The 22,633-nt window shown below is 43.6% G+C and overlaps 1 protein-coding gene across 2 annotated transcripts in view; it reads left to right on the top strand.

Moving 5' to 3' along the window:
* Positions 1 to 22,633, top strand: part of LOC126412846 (protein goliath) — a 662,532-nt gene that overhangs the window by 558,860 nt on the left and 81,039 nt on the right. For both annotated transcript variants that reach the window (XM_050082697.1, XM_050082696.1), the window contains exon 3: positions 8,769 to 8,904. In XM_050082697.1, coding sequence (XP_049938654.1) covers positions 8,769 to 8,904 — 136 coding nt within the window. The remainder of the gene's footprint in view (positions 1 to 8,768; positions 8,905 to 22,633) is intronic.

Raw genomic sequence — 22,633 nt, 5'->3', positions numbered from 1 at the left:
TCTGCAGCGGAGTGTGCACTGATACGAAGCTTCCTGGCAGATTAAAACAGCATGCCGGACCGAGACTCGAACTTTCTTACAGGAGTGCTAGTTCTGCAAGGTTCGCGGGAGAGCTTCTGTGAAGTTTGTAAAGCAGGAGACGAGATACTGGCTTAAGTGAAGCTGTGAGGACATGGCGTGAGACGTGCTTGGGTAGCTCAGATGGTAGAGCACTTGCCCGCGAAAGGCAAAGGTCCCGAGTTCGAGTCTCGGTCCGACACACCGTTTTAATCTGCCAGGAAGTTTCACCTGTTCATTGTTCTGTTGAGCTAATAATTTTCGATTAGCGAGCAAGAGAATATAAAAATTTCGGGCGTGGTTTTTGAATGTCAGATACAACAATGCGGATTGAATAAAACGGCAGCGGAAGGGGCAGACGACTCAGATTGTATGTATAACAATTTTTTCCTTGATGTAGTATGATAATGCCCAAAGAGGCGAAATTAGCTAACTGCTAAATTATGAAATACATTGATTATTTGAAAATAAAGGAACAGTCTATACCGAAAAATGACTTCCTTCAAGAAATTCACAGCTGTCATGGACACACAAACGTATACAAAAGAGTAATTGTTTCCCAAAATATAAATATATTGTTCCGAGATAAGTAGCGTTTCACACCCGTGCTTTTAGGTCACCTTAACATTCACGTTATTAAAAGTGAAGCATAAAGACTGAGTACCTACGACATGAATGTCAATGTAAATCCTTTATCTTAAGTAATGAGTGTATAAAGGTAACTTACAAATCGCGGTATGAAACACTACGTACATTAAAACAAAATTAAATTACGAAAGGAATCATTTCTTTTTAGGCCACTGAAGATGCCTAAAACAGTTAAGCGAGACATTTTTGGTTAAAAACAAAAATCCAGTTGCACAAAACAAGCAAAAGCTATTGTCATAAACACCGCCGAATTAGCTAGTGTGGGAGAGTGGCTGCGGCCGGCCGTTGTGGCCGAGCGGTTCTAGGCGTTTCAATCCGGAACCGCGCTGCTGCTACGGTCGCAAGTTCGAATCCTGCCTCGGGCGTGGATGTGTGTGATGTCCTTAGGTTAGTTAGGTTTAAGTAGTTCTAAGTTCTAGGGGACTGATGGCCTCAGATGCTAAGTCCCATGGTGCCTAGAGGCACTGTTTTGAGAGTGGCTGCGAAAAGTCACAGTAAGTGGTGGAAATTCACTAAAATTTGCACTTCGTTTTGCTTAGTGCTGCGAGATGAAATTCCAGAAGAAGAATATTTACACGCGAAATTGTATTACGTAGCAGGGGGCGGTCACTTTGCTGGTTCCAACCGTGATCGTCCACTGTTCTTTACTTCTCGGTGCAATAATTACCAACAGCCGTATGTATTGTATAAATTGATTTTCTTTTATGAACTTCTATGTGCTACCAGTTTCGGCATTGCATTGATGCCATCTTCAGGCCCCACTCGTCATAATGCCGAAACTGGTAGCACGTAGAAGTTCATAAGAATAAATAAATTTCTACAATACATACGGCTGTTGGTAAATTATTACATCAAGAAGTTCATGCCAGCGGTCGTCCCACGATCCATAATAGATCAACGAAGACTGTTCTTTACTGTCGCTGCGAGCATGCACACATCTGGTCGTGAAAAATACAACGTGGTTGTAATGATATAAAGGGACTAATTATCTCTCTCTCTCTCTCTCTCTCTCTCTCTCTCTCTCTCTCAGCGAGCACCTATCGCAAAAGTAACAACCAGATGACTAGTACGCATCGGTGCTATAAATGGAAGATACTTGGTTTGGCCGCGCGGGATTAGCCGAGCGGTCTTAGGCGCTGCAGTCATGGACTGTGCGGCTGGTCCCGGCGGAGGTTCGAGTCCTCCCTCGGGCATGGGTGTGTGTGTTTGTCCTTAGGATAATTTAGGTTAAATAATGTGTTTGCTTAGGGACTGATGACCTTAGTAGTTAAGTCCCATAAGATATCACGCAGACTTGGTTTGCTAGAGAGAAGCAGATCGCCAGCCGTTAAGAGGAAATGCACCTGCAAGCAACCCGACTTGCCGGTTCTTCACTCACCCGACTTCTGCCTTTTCCGAGAAACTGCAGGCGGATCACGTCAGCTGCGCCGTGCTATAAACGACATGACGTCCGCGCGGGACTGAGGAAGGCCCTGCACGGTGAGGCAGTTGGAGGGTCGCTGTCCGCTGCTTCCCGGTGTGAAGTAAAAGCGCTCCTAACATGTCAGTTTCTCAACTATAACACCATGCTTGGTGCGGGTAACAGTATTAGGTTTTGAGAAGGCTGAATCCCCCTCCTCCCCATATCAGGACTTATGTTTCACTGACGTATGTACACCTGAAGATGTGATTTTTTAAATCACGAAACAGGTCGTGTTCCTGTAAAAGTTCACCTATAGCTGAAAGTGGTTTATTTCAGAAAACATAACAATTATTGCAGAATGTCAAATCAAACATTTTTCAGCCGAGCCGTTTAGTTTCCAAACTATTTTCTTTGGCAACCAATTTCGGCGATTTACTACTCCATCTTCAGGCCTCCTGACCGACGTGTAGGAATATTCCAACCTCGGTGCCGGTCAATATAGGGGCCAGACTGGTATGTGTAGATTTACGCTTGATACAGCGATCAGTTCAACCATCATCTGCCGATGGCGTAGTAAATTGCTGAAACTAGTAGCCAAGTAAAATAACAGTTTGGAATTTACACGGCTGAAAGGTGTGGTTGAACATTCTGTACTGAACAACCGAGTCCCGAAACCATCTCTGAAAAGATGGACATACAGATAACAATTATTGGTCAGGCATCTCAGACATATTCGAGAAGTGTAATAATGGCTTAGAAATAAATTACTACCATAGGACAGAAATGACTAAAATCTGATCAACGAGAAGATGTTAAACTGCATGCTAAATTTAGTTATTGGGGTCAGTTGTAATATTTTAAATGCACTATTACTGACAGACTGTCAATGGACTGGAAAGCGTATAGGGACGTTATGCGTGGTAGAGAACAGAGTAAATGTGTAAAGGTAAAACTGATCTTTAAAAGTGGAATGATAAAAACTACTTGTCAGTAATTTCTGTGTTAATATTAAATAATTGCCTGTGTTCGGTGTAACACCTACTGTACAACTATTAAGAAAGCAAATAACACGCCACATACTATAAAATCAAAAAGAATTGTATCTAGACACGGGCTCGAACTCACGTATTGCAGTGAAAATTCTCACCACGGTACTAACTGTGCAGCACAGCTACACAGCTGTGAATGGAGATACTCGTCGCTTATGCCACTGCAGTGTTGCCAAATTGCCTTTCACTGACGTACACTTTATACGGAAAATGTGGACTGGACGAAATTTTGGAAGATATATTCTCGTACTGTTAACACGCAAGGAATTGCACCGTCGTATCCGAGAGCGCGAGTTTTGGTTCACCCTATATATATAATGTGTGTGTGTGAAGTATATATGAGCCGCTGAGAATCAAAGTGGTCTAAATCAAAAAAAATTTAGTTTTTGAGTTATACCACTCAGTTTACTCACAATGCATGGCAATTTGCTGTGGAGAAGTGGTATAACGATAACTCCAAACGGAGCCATTTGAGAGCTCCAAATGCATTCTCCCTCTCACGGTAGATGATGATGATGATTGGTTTGTAGGGCGCTCAACTGCGTAGTCATCAGCGCCCGTACAAAGTCCCCATTTTTACGCAGTCCAATTTTTTTCACACTCCAGTCTAGCCACTGTCACGAATGATGATGATGGTGATGATGAAATCATGAGAACAACACAAACACCCAGTCCCCGGGCAGAGAAAATCACCAACCCGGCCGGGAATCGAACCCGGGACCCCGTGATCTAGAGGCAGCAACGCTAGCCACTAGACCACGAGCTGCGGACTCTCACGGTAGAGTGAAGTGCGTTGGCGGGGATAGTGGCATAAGTCAAGCGGCAAGACCACGTGGTTTTTTTCTGTTATTTTAAGTGTTTATTTACTCTCTAAAATCAAACGGTCATTGTAACAGTGCTAGTAAGTATTAGCTTTTGTTTAGATTTGTGGTATCCAGATGTTATTAAAACAGAAATCGTCTTTATATGGGAAGTTTGCACTCTGTGTTGAAGTCTGGTTTAAAGCCTAAACGAATCAAGCAGTAAAATCTCACATTAAATAGATAAACCATAAAACTCATCCCTCTCAACAGTGCTGTGCGACCTATCACCGAGGCAAAAACATTAGAACACTTCTCCTGTACATCCCTCTGGTGCACCGTGTTTTCTTCAGCCAACTGGCATCTGCAATGTTCGGCTCAGGAAACTGGACCTGGACATGTTGACTCCTTGGCAGAGGAAGATGACGTGGACGGAAAAATCGAGTAAACAGACATGCTCCATTATAAAGCCTCTTGAAATATCAGCAGGACACGAATCATATTTTAAGAAATTTCGAAATTTAGCAACAACAATTTACTTATAATCCGTATATGAACGCAATGCTGAACTACTGGACGCAGTAGGTAGCATTCTAATAATTAAGAACAATAACGCTATTGGTTCAAATGGTTCAAGTGGCTCTGAGCACTATGGGACTTAACATCTATGGTCATCATTCCCCTAGAACTTAGAACTACTTAAACCTAACTAATCTAAGGACATCACACAACACCCAGTCATCACAAGGCAGAGAAAATCCCTGACCCCGCCGGCAATCGAACCCGGGAACCAATAACGCTATTATTTTAGGTCAATGTGTGAGAGAAAAGTAGATAATGGGGGCAATAAGTGCAGACTCACATTTACTGTATCACATTACGTTTATGTTCTATAAATAAATTGCAGTTATGGAGATTAAAAGACAGCGTATTGCTTCTCAGGCATTCAACATCATAAAAACGATTATAAGAAGAGTGGTGCAACGCTCGAGTTCTACCACTTTATCTTTCACTATGGGTAAATTTCTGAGAGGAAAAGTGGTACTCCAATTTTAGAGACTATAAAAAGGAATTTAAGGTACAAATAACTATAATGTAGTTACAGTATTTCATTTGTACATTTCATCAAATGAATCACGATTCATTATAAAGCAAGAATTTACATTAAACGAAACGCAAAACATTTCATTTCTGAGAAGTGGTAAAAACTGAGTTGTATCACACTGGCTGTCAGCGGCTCATGCAGGGTGACAATTACTGAACTACATGAAATAAAATCGTCATAACTTCATCGTCATAACTTCATCGTCATAACTTCATCGTCATAACTTCATCGTCATAACTTCATCGTCATAACTTCATCGTCATAACTTCATCGTCATAACTTCATCGTCATAACTTCTGAACGGTTTGCGTTAGGACGTTCAAACTGCACAGTTTGCCACGGGGCATGATGGTAATTAGTATGCGCATGCATGGTTTGATTTAGCGACGAACGCCCTGTTTCATTTGAATGGGTTCGTCAATAAGCAAAATTGGCGTATTTGGGGGACTGACAAGGGAACCTCCCCATCGCACCCCCCTCAGATTTAGCTATAAGTTGGCACAGTGGATAGGCCTTGAAAAACTGAACACAGATCAATCGAGGAAACAGGAAGAAGTTGTGTGGAACTATGAAAAAACTAAGCAAAATATACAAACTGAGTAGTCCATGTGCAAGATAAGCATCATCTAGGAGAGTTCGAGTTCAGGAGCGCCGTGGTCACGTGGTTAGCGTGAGCAACTGCGGAGCGAGAGGTTCTTGGTTCAAATCTTCCCTAGAGTGAAAAGTTTACTTTCTTTATTTTTGCAAAGTTATGATCTGTCCGTTCGTTCATTGACGTCTCTGTTCAGTGTAATAAGTTTAGTGTCTGTGTTTTGCGGCCGGACAGCAAAACCGTGCGATTAGTAGCCGAAAGGACGTGCCTGTCCAATGGAAACCGAAAACATTTGATTGCAAGGTCATAGGTCAACCGATTCCTCCACAGGAAAACACGTCTGATATATTCTATACGACACTGGTGACGGCATGTGCGTCACATGACAGGAATATGTTGTCGACCCACCTAACTTGTACACTTGGCGAATGGGTAAAAAGATTCTTCTACCTTGTCCAATTTAGGTTTTCTTGTGGATGTGATAATCACTCCCAAAAAAGTGTGAAAACATAAGAGTTTGTCACATAAACTGCAACAAATGGATGCACAGTTTCACAGTCGCACAGTTTTGTCTGTGCTCTGTCAAAAACATGTTTTTAACATTTTCAAATTTTTCCGTGTGTAGACCGTCAAATCCTGCATATGTCCAAGCAAATCTGAACATGTCCTGGAATTTTGGAGAGTGAAGTTGATTATATGTGAGTGCCTGAACTTTGATAATTGTCTGAAAAGAAAAAATTAAAATTTTCTCGCGAGGGAAGACTTGAACCAAGGACCTATCGTTCCGCAGCTGCATACGCTGCCCGACGAGGCACGGCGCTCATGAGTTTACACTCACCTGTATGTTGCCTATGTTACACATGGACTACTAAGTTTGTATATTTTGCTTATTTTTTCATAGTTCCACACAACTTCTTCCTGTTTTCTCGATTGATCTGTGTTCAGTTTTTCAAGGCCTATCCACTGTACCAACTTAATAATTCTGAGGGGGGTGCGATGAGGAGGTTCCCTTGTGAGAATCAGCATTTTGAGTTCAGAAAGTATCTTTACCCTCAACTGCTGACTGTGTGGTGTGCAGTGTGCAGTGTGCAGTCAAGGAATAATCGGTGCGAAATGCAATATTCTTTCAGGGCACGGCGGCTACCGAACGGTACGTGAAGGTTTTGGAAGATGATTTCGTCCCCATTACTCAAAGTAACACCGATTTCGGCAAGATGCGGTTCATGCAAGACTGAGCTCGACCCCATAGAAGCAGGAGAGAGTTTGATGTCCTGGAGAAGCACTATGGGGACCATATTCTGACTCTGGCATGGACCTCGATTGGCCGCCATATTCTTCGGGTCAGAACACATACTACTGCTTTTTCTGGCGCTGTATTGAAGACAAGGCGTAGAGCAACAACCCCAAAACTATTGCTGAGCTCAAAACAGCCATTCAGGAGCATCGATGTTCAGACACTTCAGCGGGTCGTGCAGAATTTCGCTGTTCGTCTGCGCCACATCATCGCCAATGACGGCAAGCGTATCGAACATGTCATAACATAAATCGGAACATCTGTATTGACGTTTACATGTTGAATAAAGTGTGTGCACGCCGTAGCTTGAAACTACACTACTGGCCATTAAAATTGCTACACCACGAAGATGACGTGCTACAGACGCGAAATTTAACCGACCGGAAGAAGAAGCTGTGATATGCAAATGATTAGCTTTTCAGAGCATTCACACAAGGTTAGCGGCGGTGGCGACACCTACAACGTGCTGACATAATGAACGTTTCCAACCGATTTCTCATACACAAACATCAGTTGACCGGCGTTGCCTCGTGTAAGGAGGAGAAATGCTTACCATCACGTGTCCGACTTTGATAGAGGTCGGATTGTAGCCTCTCGCGATTGCGGTTTATCGTATCGCGACATTGCTGCTAGCGTTGGTCGAGATCCAATGACTGTTACCAGAATATGGAATCGGTGGGTTCAGAAGGGTAATACGGAACGCCGTGCTGGATCCGAACGGCCTCGTATCACTAGCAGTCGAGATGACAGGAATCTTATCCGCATGACTGTAACGGATCGTGCAGCCACGTCTCGATCCCTGAGTCAACAGATGGGGACTTTTGCAAAACAACAACCATCTGCACGAACAGTTCGACGACATTTGCAGCAGCACGGGCTATCAGCTCGGAGACCATGGCTACGGTTACCCTTGACGCTGCATCACAGACAGGAGCGCCTGCGATGGTGTACTCAACGACTAACCTGGGTGCATGAATGGCAAAAAGTCAGTTTTTCGGATGAATCCAGGTTCTGTTTGCAGCGTCACGATGGTCGCATCCGTGTTGAGCGACATCGCGGTGAACGCACATTGGAAGCGTGTATTCGTCATCACCATACTGGCGTATCACCCGGCGTGATGGTATGGGGTGCCATTGGCTACACGTCTCGGTTACCTCTTGTTCGCGCATTGACGGCACTTTGAACAGTGAGCGCTACATTTCAGATGTGTTACGACCCGTGGCTCCACCCTTCATTCGATCTCTGCGAAACCCTACATTTCAGCAGGACAATGCACGACCGCATGTTGCAGGTCCTGTACGGGCCTCTCTGGATACAGAAAATGTTCGGCTGCTGCCCTGGCCGGCACATTCTCCAGATCTCTCACCAACTGAAAACGTCTGGTCAAAGGTGGCCGAGCAACTAGCTCGTCACCATACGCCAGTCACTACTCTTGATGAACTGTGGTACCGTGTTTAAGCTGCATGGGCAGCTCTACCTGTACACACCATCCAAGCTCTGTTTGAGTCAATGCCTAGGCGTATCGAGGCCGTTATTACGGCCAGAGATGGTTGTTCTGGGTACTGATTTCTCAGGATCTATGCACGCAAATTGCGTGAAAATGTAATCACATGTCAGTTCTAGTGCAATATATTTGTCCAATGAATACCCGTTTATCATCTGCATTTTTTCTTGGTGTAGCAATTTTAATGGCCTGTAGTGTAATTTACGTTTTTGTTGGGTGTTTTTCATGTATTTCAGTAATTGTCGCCCTGTATTCAAAGCCACGATTTGAAGCCAAGTTTATCGTGACACTACCAGGTTTGTGGTGTTGTGTTGCAGGCAACACGAGCGCCGTGGTGGCGGGCCGGTCTGCGGGCGAGGAGATCGTGCGCCTGGCGCGCAACTACTCTGCCGTCTTCCTCTCCATGGCGCCCGCCGCGCCATGCACGCGCACCTACGGCGCCGCCGTCAACAGGTGCGTACGCCGCCTGCCCCGCAGTTGTTACTGGAGAGGCCCAGAGATTTTGGATCTGGTGCAGTACAAGAGAGATAGCACTCCTGCTACCGCTTTTAATGCAACATTCTATCTGAGCACCACGACTATGTAGCTGTTTTTACGGATGGGTCGAAACAAGGCTCTGTTGCTTTTTCCGGATCGTGTCCTCAAGGTTCGACGGCCTCAGACTTTCACTGATGCAGAATTGTCTGCGATCTCCCGGGCACTGGAGCAGATGAGACATTCTTCCTGTCCTAAATTCCTTGTTCCGATTCACCAAGTGCTCTTCACTCATTGCAACGTTTGTATCCAGCAGATAAAATAGTCCAGACCATCCAGGATGCCCTCCTCCAACTACAGCGACTGGGTTCCGGGGCACGTCGGCATTGCTGGGAACGAAAGGGCAGATCGCGTAGGCAAGGAGGCGTGTCTCGATCCGCAAGTATTTCAGTGTGCTATCTCTCTTTCTGAAGAAGAAAAATTTGTTAACATCGAGTATAGATTTAAATGTCAGGAAGTCGTTTCTGAAAGTATTTGTATGGAGTGTATCCATGTATGGAAGTGAAACGTGGACGATAAATAGCTTAGACAAGAAGAGAATAGAAGCTTTCGAAATGTGGTGCTACAGAAGAATGTTGAAGATTAGATGGGTAGACCACATAGCTAATGAGGAGGTATTGAATAGAATTGCGGAGAAGAGGAGCTAGTGGCACAACTTGACTAGAAGAAGGGATCGGTTGGTAGGACATGTTCTGAGACATCGAGGGGTCACTAATTTAGTATTGGAGGGCAGCGTGGAGGGTAAAAATCGTAGAGGGAGACCAAGAGATGAATACACTAAGCAGATTCAGAAGGATGTAGGTTGCAGAAGGTACTGGGAGATGAAGAAGCTTGCACGGGATAGAATAGCATGGAGAGCTACATCAAACCAGTCTCAGGACTGTAGACCACAACAATAACATCTCCTCTCTGCACGCACTCACCTCGCTGTTGAGCTCAAAAGTCATGCGCCGGTGGGAACATGGTTCAAATGGTTCTGAGCACCATGGGACTTAACATCTATGGTCATCAGTCCCCTAGAACTTAGAACTACTTAAACCTAACTAACCTAAGGACATCACACACATCCATGCCCGAGGCAGGATTCGAACCTGCGACCGTAGCAGTCGCGCGGCTCCGGACTGAGCGCCTAGAACCGCTAGACCACCGCGGCCGGCGGTGGGAACATGATTGGCTGGAAATGACTGACAATAAGCTCCGTTTAGTCAAGCCCACAACGCGTGTGTGGTGTACTTCTTCCAGCCCCGTAGACGAGACGAGGTTGTCCGCAGCTCGTGGTCGTGCGGTAGCGTTCTCGCTTCCCGCGCCCGGGTTCCCGGGTTCGATTCCCGGCGGGGTCAGGAATTTTCTCTGCCTCGTGATGACTGGGTGTTGTGTGCTGTCCTTAGGTTTGCTAGGTTTAAGTAGTTCTAAGTTCTAGGGGACTGATGACCATAGATGTTAAGTCCTATAGTGCTCAGAGCCATTTGAACCACGAGACGAGGTTCTCCTCACTCTGCTTCGGATAGGCCACAGTCCTATGACGCATGGCTTCCTACGGCGAGAGGAGCCTCCAATGTGTGGTGCTTGTGGCGTCGAGGTCACTGTGAGCCACGTTTTATTGGATTGCTTTTTATTTTCTGACCAGCGGACCGCGGCTGCCTTGCCAGTGGATCTGCCATTTCTTTTAGGAAACACTCGGACGAATGTGGTTAAATTTTTAAAGTCTTGTGCCTTGTAAAATGTTTTTACAAAGATTTTAGAGAGAGGGTCTTAATTTGCTCACTTTGTGACAAGCTTGCCCATATTTTATGTAAGTGGCCAGCCAGTGACACTTTCCTGTCGCATTCTTGCTGCTACTTTTTCGCTTTCCTTATATTTTACTTTCTTATGTAGCATTTTCCTTCTTTTCCTGCTTTCTTTGCGTGTGTGCTTCGGTTTTACTATGTCTGTCCGCATTAGTGCCTTTTACTGTGTGTCAAGGCGCTGATGACCTCGACGTTGAGCGCCCATAATCCCCAAAACACACACACACACTTATATCGTTGCTTAGTGCACTAGGATACTGCTGTTACTGTCTCCAGACTGCATTTGCTCGACAATCTGAACTATAGACACGGCCCTATCAGGAACTAACTCGATCACGTGACTAGTGTAGCCATCTTATCCTTCAAATTAGTGGGCGCCGTTTCTGCGCACACAAAACTACTCTGACCGTAGCTGTGCAGACGGTTCGGCTGGGGTCAGCTGTATTGGTGTGGGCTCAATTTTGAGCGACCACCTCGCGAAAGGGGTGGTGAATCTCGTTAGCTATAGCATATGCGCAAACGATCGTGTTAACCCCCTTATGACATTATGACCAATAATTCAAGAAATATAGACGTACAAAGTCAGTAGTTTCTCACTAGAGAACCGAAAAAGAAATAGGAACAAGCAAAACACCTCATAAAACAAGAAACGGATAAAAATGTAGCCAAGATAAACACGAAGCCCATGCCTACCACAGTAGTACAAGTTTATAAGCCAGCTGGTTCTGCAGATGATGAAGAGATTGAAGAAATGTATGATGCGATAAAAGGAAGTATTCAGATAGTTAAGAGACACGAAAATTTCGTAGTCATGGGGGACTGGAATTCGATAGTAGGAAAAGGAAGAGAAGAAAAAGGAAGAGAAGGAAAAGTAATAGTAGGAGGATATGGGGTGGGGGTAAAGAATGAAGGAGGAAGCCGTCTGGTAGAATTTTGCACAGAGCACAACGTAATCATAGGTAACATTTGGTTTAAGAATCATGAAAGAAGGTTGTATACGTGGAAGAGGCCTGGAGACACCGGAAGGTTTCAGATAGATTATATAATGGTAAGATAGAGATATATAGCTGAAACCATGTCAATTCTTGTCTCTCCAGTTTGTCACAATATTGTGCAGCCGTATCTGAATGGTTCAAATGGCTCTGAGCACTATGGGACTTAACAGCGTAGGTCATCAGTCCCCTATTACTTAGAACTACTTAAACCTAACTAACCTGAGGCCATCACACACATCCATGCCTGAGGCAGGATTCGAACCTGCGACCGTAGCGGTCGCGCGGTTCCAGATTGAAGCGCCTAGAACCACTCAGCCACTCCGGCCGTGTAGCCGTATCTACTGGACTGTTGAATTCATACCTCTGTAACAGCATTTGGAGATAATTTCTACCCACTCAAGGTTTTAAATTGTCAGACATTTCCAGGGGCACATATGGACTCTGACCACAATTGGTTAAGTACTGTAGATTAAAACTGAAGAAACTGCAAAAAGGTAGGAGTTGAAGGAGACGGGACCTGGATAAACTGAAAGAACCAGAGTTTGTTGAGGGTTTGAGAGAGCGTTACAGAACGATTGAAAAGAACTGTGGTAAGGGATACCGTAGAAGAATAATGGGTAGCGTTGAGAGATGAAATAGTCAAGGCAGCAGAGGATCAAGTGGGTAAAATGACGAGGGCTAGTAGAAATCCTTGCGTAACACGAGAGATGTTGAATTGATGAAAGGAGAAAATATAAAAATGCAATAAACGAAGCAGGCAAAAAGGAAGACAAACGTCTCAAAAATGACATCGACAGGAAGTGCAAAATGACTAAGGAAGGGGCCGATCTATGAAGAATGGCGGTACTGGATGACTGAAAATCTGTTACCTTTCCAGCAGCGCAATGTGGCGACTGGCGATTTGCCTAAATTCTATTAGAGGTCCTTTCATGAGTTACATTAGTTACTAATAAATTAATGTGATTCGTATAATATCAACGTGTTTATCGACAAATTAACTCTCTCCACATGTGTCTGCAAAACGTGTCGCCACCGACTTTAAAACCGCGCTGCGCAAAAATCGACATAACTTTCTGGAGCAGCATGTACTCAGAAAAATAGAAGGTACCTTAAAGTTACCGTTATGCTGCACTGAATTATTCCCTCATGGTTGTATTTCTTTTAGAAATTCTGCCTCTAACCATGCTCAAAATCATTTCAAGTGAGTCGACAGACATTCTGTAGTATTCTATGAACTTGTATGGATTAGCATTCAGTTTGCTTGTAGGAGCAGTCGCGCTTAACCCAGTATTTTCCTTCACGACATCGTTGTCGATGCCTGTTCACAACTATCGCAGCAGATAATGAGGGGACCACATTCTTATTTATCGAAATCAGTTCGTAGTTAATACTAACTGTGCACAGTGAACGTTTGCAAATCTTATACCGAGACACCTCCGATCGTAATTCGTGGGCTCCAAGCTGCGAGAGAAAACCACACTTGCGGCCACCACTGAATGTGCAGAGCGTGTTGCGTGAAACAAGGGCAGCTGTGTGAAAAACGTACTTGTGTGACCGTAGGCCGTTAACATCAGACCATTTATTGACGAACACATGCAGGAAGGAGTGGTAGTGTAGACGGAGGTGCCGGAATGTGCAACCAAAATGTTGAAAGTTGAGTAAGTCGAAATTGCGCAATTTAAGGCCCGAAAGACAAAATGCTGAGCGGATTGAGACAAAAGTGTCTACCCCAAAGAAACGAAGCAAAGTGCACAGAATATACATTGAGGTGACAAAACTCTTGGGGCAGCGATATGCACGTAAACAGACGGCGGTGGTATGGCATACACAAGGTATAAAAGGCCATTTCATTGGCGGAGCTGTCATTTGTACCCAGGTGATTCATGGGAAAAGGTCACGGACGTGGTGATTATGGCCGCACGACGGGAATTAACAAATTTTAAACGCATAATGGTAGTTGGGGCTAGACGCATGGGCCATTCCAATCGCTAGGGAATTCAGTATTCCGAAATCCACAGTGTCAAGAGTGTACCGAGAATACCAAATTTCAGGCAGTACCTCCCGCCACGGACCACGCAGTGCCGACGGCCTTCACTTAACAACCGAGAGCAGCGGCGTTTCCGCAGAGTTGTCAGTGCTAACAGACAAGCAGCTCTGCGTGACATAACCACAGAAATCAATGTGGGACATTGTTGTTGTTGTTGTTGTTGTTGTGGTCTTCAGTCCTGACACTGGTTTGATGCAGCTCTCCATGCTCCTCTATCCTGTGCAAGCTTCTTCATCTGCCAGTACCTACTGCAACCTACATCCTTCTGAATCTGCTTGGTGTATTCATCTCTTGGTCTCCCTCTAGATTTTTACCCTCCACGCTGTCCTCCAATGTTAACTGGTGATCCCTTGATGCCTCAGAACATGTCCTACCAACCGATCCCTTCTTCTTGTCAAGTTGTGCCACAGACTCCTCTTCTCCCCAATCCTATTCAATACCTCCTCATTAGTTGTGTGATCTACCCATCTAATCTTCAGCATTCTTCTGTAGCACCACATTTCGAAAGCTTCTATTCTCTTCTTGTCCAAACTATTTATCGACCATGTTTCACTTCCATACATGGCTACACTCCATACAAATACTTTCAGAAACGACTTCCTGACACTTAAATCTACACTCGAGGTTAATAAATTTCTCTTCTTCAGAAACGCTTTCCTTGCCATTGCCAGTCTACATTTTATATCCTCTCTACTTCGACCATCATCAGTTATTTTGCTCCCCAAATAGCAAAACTCCTTTACTACTTTGTCTCATTTCCTAATCTAATTCCCCCAGCATCACCCGACTTCATTCGACTACATTCCATTATCCTCGTTTTGCTTTTGTTGATGTTCATCTTATATCCTCCTTTCAAGACACTGTCGATTCCGTTCAGCTGCTCTTCCAGGTCCTTTGCTGTCTCTGACAGAATTAGAATGTCATCGGCGTACCTCAAAGGGACATACAATAGACGTATCCCTTAGGACAGTGCGGTGAAATTTGGCGTTAGTGGGCTATGGGAACAGACGACCGACACGAGTGCGTTGCAAACAGCAGTACATCGCCTCAGTTGGACCCTAGGCGACTGGAAAACCGCTGAGCTTATAAAAAATTTGTATCATCCAGACGTTTCCAATTTATCAAGAGTAAACAAACCCGTTTTCTTAATCTATTACGATGAGCGCTTTCAAAACTTATAAGTCCGAAAGCTTTGTTGCAAAGAATTTTTCTTTTTAAACCAACCCGCTGTATTCTATTCTACTTCTGTCGGAATAGCTTTTGTGTGTGCTGCATAGGTATTGTTAACTCCAGATTCAAGAAAAGATCCAACAAAACATTCAAAAAGACTTACATTGACGCTGTTCAAAAATGGTTCAAATGGCTCTGAGCACTATGGGACTTAACTTCTGAGGTCATCAGTCCCCTAGAACTTAGAACTACTTAAACCTAACTAACCTAAAGACATCACACACAGCCATGCCCGAGGCAGGATTCGAACCTGCGACCGTAGCGGTCGCGCGGTTCCAGACTGAAGCTCCTAGAACCGCTCGGCCACACCGGCCGGCATTGACGCTGTAGAAAGAAGAGTAGACACCTGAAGTGGAGTCACGGGATTCAAAATGTTGCAGTGTACGATTTAAACAAAGCGATTGAAGACATACATTGGTCGGACCACCGTGTTCAGCTATTGCAACGGTAACAGAGATGTGCGAAACATGTGCTTCTCCTTTCTCTCTCAGAGTGGGGCGCGGCCTTTATTTTAGGAGCTCCAGAGCCGGCTGTAACTCGTTTGTTCGCCACAGGGGGAGAACTGAGCTCTCAGCAGTGGTCTCGCGGCTTCCTTGCAGCGATGCTGCCCTGTCGCAATCGCAGCTGGTCGCCGGCGACCCCACGCTGTGATGTACGGGCTCTCAGCGGCGCGGCGTGAGCCGTGGGGGGATAACAGGAGGAGCCACCACTCACATCCGGCGGGTCACGCTCCAGCTAACATGTTGTAGTTTCTATCTGGGACGAAGCACAACGTTGGCCTTGGAGCACTTCAAATACAGTTTACAAGGGTTTGCGTTTACAGCAAATAGTCCACGCACTGAATCTAACACGCTTTAGTTTCTATCTGAGACGAAGGTAAATGTTATCCGAGCGATAAATTGAATATAGTTCACAAGTATCTCGGTTTACAGGGCTGCTAGGAGAACTACCATAGTCCACCCTTATTTACGGTAGTCCATGGCAGCCTAAGATAGTTTTAAAACTGTACTTCACACCTGACCAAGAAATCTAGGGAACTTGTCGAATATCGTGTAAGGACGATATTTGACAACTCCCCTAGATGTCTTGGTCAGGTGTGAAGTAGAGTTGTAAAACTATCGTAAACGACCTTAGACTACCACAAGTAAGTGTACACTATGGTAATTTTGCTAGCAGCTTTGGCCAGCTATGATCATACCCCCATTACCTGTATGTTTGACGAGTTGCATACCTACAGGGCGTTAGAAAAGGTAGATCATGTGCATAACAGATTCTTAATTTAAAAACAAAAAATGGTTCAAATGTCTCGGAGCACTATGGGACTTAACAGCGGATGTCATCAGTCCCCTACAACTTAGAACTCCTTAAACCTAACCAACCTAAGGACATCACACACATCCATGCCCGAGGCAGGATTCGAACCTGCGACCGTAGCGGTCACGCGGTTCCAGACTGAAGCGCCTAGAAACGCACGGCCACACCGACCGGCCAATTTAAAAACAATTTTGAGAGTGAGAGCTATACAAAATAAAAATACAGTAGTTACTTTCGTAGACTTCAAGAAGTCGGTTGACAGAAAAGCACTATTCCAGATACTTTATGAATCGGGGATAGATGAAAACACCAGAAGACTTGTTGAACAAACGCTCACAGATACATCATCAAGAGTTAAGTTTCAAGGCGAAATTTCTGAACTATTCAAAATTAAAGCAGGAGTTCGACAAAGAGACGGACTGTCAGCAATCCTCTTTAACTTGGTTTTAGACAAAGTAGTAAAAACATGGGAAAACACATTAAAAAACAGAGGCACAAAGGGTATAAACATGGGCCAAGGAAAGAACAAATTTGAAGTGAAATGTTTAGCCTTTGCGGATGATATGGCATTGATAACTGAAAACCGAACAGACGCAATAGTTATGCTTGATCTGTTACACGAGATTGCTGAAAAGACTGGGCTAAAAACATCCTATGAAAAAACCGAGTATATAGAACACAAACATAATACAGAAAAGTTTATGAAAACAAAGTATGGAAAAATTAAAAGAGTTGATAGATTCAGATACCTCGGGGAGTGGATCCAAGCCAATGGACTGAATAACACAACAAATAAAGAAAGAGTAAAAAAGTTAGAATTTACATACAAATTAACACAAAACTACTACAATAAGAAATCAATATCCACACAAGCGAAGATTAAAAATTATAATTCAGTTATTAGGACACAAGCAACGTATGGATCAGAGTGCCCAACACTGAATAAGAAAGGCGAATTAAGAGAACTAGAAAAAAGAGAGAGAAAAATACTAAGAAAAGTGCTAGGTCCTGAGAAAAAACAAGGAAAATCGGTTGATGAAAAGGAGAAATGGAGACTTATACAAAAATACAGAAAAGATCACAGATACAATGAGGAAGAGACGGCTAAAATTTTATGGACATTTAAAAAGAATGGAAGAAACACGGATTACAAAGAAAAATTTTAATTACGTTAGTAAGCTGAAAAAAACTGTAGGATGGATAGAAACAGTAAAGAAAGACGCCAACAAAATAGCTGTTACAGAAGAAATAATACGTGACAGGAATCACTTCAGGCTACTGATAGAAAACGCAAACTACGAAGATGATGATCCAAAACCTCGACCCAAGAGAGTGTGGACTGATGAGCAAAGACGTGTAGTTGGAGAGAAAATGAAGTAGTACTGGGAAGAAACACCATAAGTCTTAAGTTGTATGCGATCCATAGCTGGCCAAATTCATACATAAAAAAAAAGGGCGTTACCTTATAACGATCTCTTACTTTACGTAAGCGAACATTGTCGTTCGATATTCTCCTAAAAAGCGGAAGCGTTGAACCGTCTTGAAACTGAGAGGGTATATGTAAATGGCCGAGTAACCTACGGGACATTTTTGTTCCACAGAGCTGTCGTCCAATCTGTTACTTAAGAACAAACAGTATTTACAGTAAAACTGGAACTGTCAATGGTTAATTCAGGTTTTATTCGAAAATTGTTTATTTGTAACGTGAAACAGACTGGCGTAATAGGCCGGCCGAAGTGGCTGTGCGGTTAAAGGCGCTGCAGTCTGGAACCGCAAGACCGCTACGGTCGCAGGTTCGAATCCTGCCTCGGGCATGGATGTTTGTGATGTCCTTAGGTTAGTTAGGTTTAACTAGTTCTAAGTTCTAGGGGACTAATGACCTCAGCAGTTGAGTCCCATAGTGCTCAGAGCCATTTGAACCATTTGAACTGGTGTAATAGTAAAAATACAGAAAACAATCCAGATTTATAATTTAGAGCTAGAAAATGCAACATCCCCAACAAAAAGGTAAAATTAAAAAACGCAAAACAAAAATATATTAAACATTGCTTCAATACTTCGTCGAACTTACATAAAACACGTTTCTGTTATTCATAAGCAACTGTCGCATTTATCAGCAATAAAAGGAAACTCTTGCCTTCGATCATAATGAACGTTTTATTGAGCACAGAATAACAACAATTATATATATACAAAGGGGTCCAAGAAAATGTATCCACTGCTTAAAAGTCCATAACTCGCAAACTAATTGACGGAGTTTTCTCATTTTTGGTGAAAGTGTAGCTTAAAGTCCAACTAAAAGATATCACTGTAGGTGTTCGAAATGCTCACCGTTAACATTCACACACAAACGATGCCGCCGAACTGCAGCACGAACTCCTGACTGCAACGTGTTCATTTAGATATTCGCACATGAATGTACGATGGATTCTCGAAGTTCAGCCAATGTGCGTGGCTTTTGTCGACAAATGACGTCCTTTAGTGTTCCCCACAGGTAAAAGTCCAGAGGAGTTACGTCTGGGGAACGTGGTGGATACTCCACAGCACCTCTACCGCCTATCCATCTTCCTGGTAGATTTTCGTCGAAATACGTCCTAACACGATTTTGGTAGTGAGCTGGGGCACCATACTGTTAAAAGTAAACTCTTCCGTTTCCGTACAAGTCTCGGATGGCAGGTAAAATGGATGTCTGAAGTTTCTGAAGGTACACCTCACCGGTAACTGTGCCGTCAAAGAAGAATGGCCCAATCAAGCCCCGGTAAGACAACCCACACCAATTCATTTACTCCTGGCAAATTCACGGCTTTGTCTCCATCGACGTACGGATTTTCGGAGGCCCAGTAGATGCAATTGTGGCGATTTACTGTTCCATTGAGTTTGAACTGTGCCTCATCAGACCACACAATCATCACTGCAAACTCTTCATCGTTGCGCACCATGTTAGTAAACCACTCGCAGTACTCCATTCTACGATCTGGGTCGTCCTCGTTCATTACGTGTAGTAATCTTGGGATGTAGCACTTCCACTTTGCTGGCTTAAAAATTCGCCGAACACATGAGCGACTCACCCCAGTTTCACGGGCACACTGTCTCACAGACTTCAGTGGTGAGCGAGTGAATTGTAACACACGACGGGAGTTAGCTGGACTTGTTGCTATTATAGGGCGTCCAGATCGTTGTTTGTTTACATCTTGAACACAACCTTCGGCTTCAAATTTGTCTCGTATGCGACGAATCGTTAATCAAGTCGGTGGCTCTGTTTGATACTCATTTCGCCATTGCCATTGAACCTCATTAATGTTTCGTACTTAAAATACCACTTCAAAACTGACTTCCTTTCATCGAATGTAAGCCTTGCGCCAGCCATGTTTACTCGAGTAACTGGGTGCAACTAAGAATAAAACACTACCTGGCGACTGTCATACGACAAAACAAAACAACGCAATACAACGCTTGTGTGGCGATTGCCGGAATTACAAACTATTACACTACCAAAGATGAGACAATTCCGTCAATCAGTTGCCAGTTATGAACTTTTAAACATTGGATACATTTTTTTGGGCCCCTCTGTATGTATCTGTGCATTTAAACCGTAGTTGCATCAAAATTAATTGCTCTGGTTACGCAAAAGTACAGAAGTTACGCAAGCAACTAATTTTTGCAATTTATTTTCTTTAAGGATATAAAATACGCAATGGACTAAAAAAAAGTTATCGGCTTCCATTTTCTCGCTTATACGTTCATTTATGTTTCTTTACCTTCCAGTTCAACCAAGAGTACCAGTAATCCTACGTTTACTACATCGTTTATATAGTGTACCATAACTACCGAACTGTTGTTTTGGCAGAGCGCAAATCTGGTGTCAAGTACTTCGTTGCTCGCTGTATGGACTACAACCAAACCACCGAGACAGTAGCTCAGCGTGTTCGGTCAGATTGCTGGGTGGCGTCTGTAATAGAAAATAAAAGTGATCAACAACTAACTTCAACGGATGTCATGTGACGTGCGCTACGTCCAAGTACAATGCACAATAAAGAACAAAATGCCAAAAAAGAATCTGTGAACGGTTCACGCTGCGCGTCCCCCTAGCGACCATTCTCCTGCGCGGTAAAGAGCAAATCTGTCAACAGAAATTCAAATGTGGCAGAATGGCACGTTATAAAAGATGTATAATAACAATATTTAAAAATATAAAGCTCCTTGTATTTAAATGTTTTAGTTATGACAAGCCTTTTGCAATGTGGTGATATTTATCCGCACGACAACTTGGTGTGATGTTCAATGTAAAATGAACAAGTTTCATAACAAAAAGATTTTTCAGACCTGAAGATGACGGCAAAGTGTGTCGAAACCGATTGTCGTAAATAAAGAAATACTTTTGCGATCTACGCTGTTGAATGTTTTTTAGCAACTAAAATAGATCGCTCCTAGAGTACTCTCAAAATGAGAAAATTCAATCACAAAATTTAGAATTATTTGGTTATATTTCATCAGCTTTAGTACCTTACTTCCGCCATAGCGAATTTGGTGTTCTCTCGATGTATCAAGCCCTGGTGGCTATTGCACTTCGTCATTCTTTGAAAGCATTGACTTTGAAAATATATTATACTGACTAGCATGCACAAAGTGGCAAAAACTATGCAATCGTACTTGGTATCCAAATAAAGCACAGGCTCGACTCTGTATGTGCTTGTCGTTAAAACGACCCGATGTGATAAGCTATCCGCAGTTCAGCTTCCAAACAATGTCTGCACAATCCTGATACAGAGACCTGTAACCAAAGCAGTGACACACACACACACACACACACACACACACACACACACACACACACACACACACACACACACACACACACACGAGGGAGGACTCGAACCTCCGACGGGGAGAGCCGCGCGAACCGTGACAAGGTGCCCAATACCGCGCGGCTACTCCGCGCGGCAATACGAGAAGAGCAAGACCTCACTTCCCTACTTTCGATTTAAAAAGTTAATTACATTTAGATATAATCTTTGTTGGTTTTCGCTGTACAAAATCTGCGAATTAAATCTATTTTCCTCTGAATACCACTACCTTTATCTTTTGCGACATAGCTCTCGTACAGCATATCATTTCATCACAATATAGATAATAAATGAAATTTTACACGTTTTTGTATGTACAAGATTAGTTTCACAATAACAGGAATTGAAACTGGGACACCTCGCGACGCCTCTTCGCCCCCCCCCCCTTCCGCATCGCAGATCAGCCGCGCTGAGTGCTCATCTACAGAGACAAACATGAACACGACGAGTTGTATTAAACACTAATATTTGGTGTTCAATATAACCCAGTCCGCTATTTAGTAACTTACAAATGCAAAAAAACAGACCATGTACACATAGCCTGTAAACTAACTTTTTCACGTCATTTCGATAAAAATCGCTCAAATGATCCACGGGACATGTAGCTAATTATAGCTAACCAGCACAGTAAATTCAAGTGCGTCCATTTGCATACCTGATTGGACATTGCGTATTTTAATTATTCACGCTGTGGGCAGTTGACATCAGTACCTGCTTGTTATTTATATGCAGTTGTCTCGTGGGGTCTGGGAACGCATGTGCAACGACTTGGCCGGTGGGATAACGGCTGGCTCCCGAGGTTCGCCCTCGACTTCGGCCCTCGCCACCGCTTTACGTTCTCGCTCGGTCGCTTTTGTTCCATTGTTAGCGCCAGTCTGGACCCAGCGCTTTCCCGCTGTGACTATTCTTATTTCATTACGTTACATAAAACAAAAACTTGAGCAAGAGGCTGCACCGTCTCGAGGACGTTCGCTGAGCCTAAGAAACACAGACAAAGGAAGGGGACGAAGATTAGGAGCGCTTGATGTTCTGTCGACGCGGTCATTTGGGGCGGAGCACAAGTACGCCTCGGAGAGGGATAAGGAAGGAAACAGGATCGGTTAGTCAGAGCAACAATGTGTTAACCCTTAGCTTCCCAGGTCATTTTTTGGTCACACATTGTCCCAGGTGCTGTCTGAGTGACCGCTGTATTTACATAACCATAAAAATAGCATTCAGCAATTTCAGTGGAACAGTTCAGGCTTTATATAAAAGTTTACATCAGTACCAAACAAAAAATATGCATCTAGATAAATTTTAAAGTTAATTTTTAAGAAAAAAATCGCATTTAAACGAGAAACTACACAAAATGAACGTAATATTACATGATAATGTTACGAAAACTCAAATACCTTGCACTCCAATTTTTACTTTCTGCTATAATTTTATTAT

Source organism: Schistocerca serialis, chromosome 7, assembly GCF_023864345.2.
Source record: "Schistocerca serialis cubense isolate TAMUIC-IGC-003099 chromosome 7, iqSchSeri2.2, whole genome shotgun sequence".
NCBI lineage: Eukaryota > Metazoa > Arthropoda > Insecta > Orthoptera > Acrididae > Schistocerca > Schistocerca serialis.
Note: the sequence above shows the minus strand (reverse complement) of the source record. Positions and strands in the feature narration are given on the sequence as shown.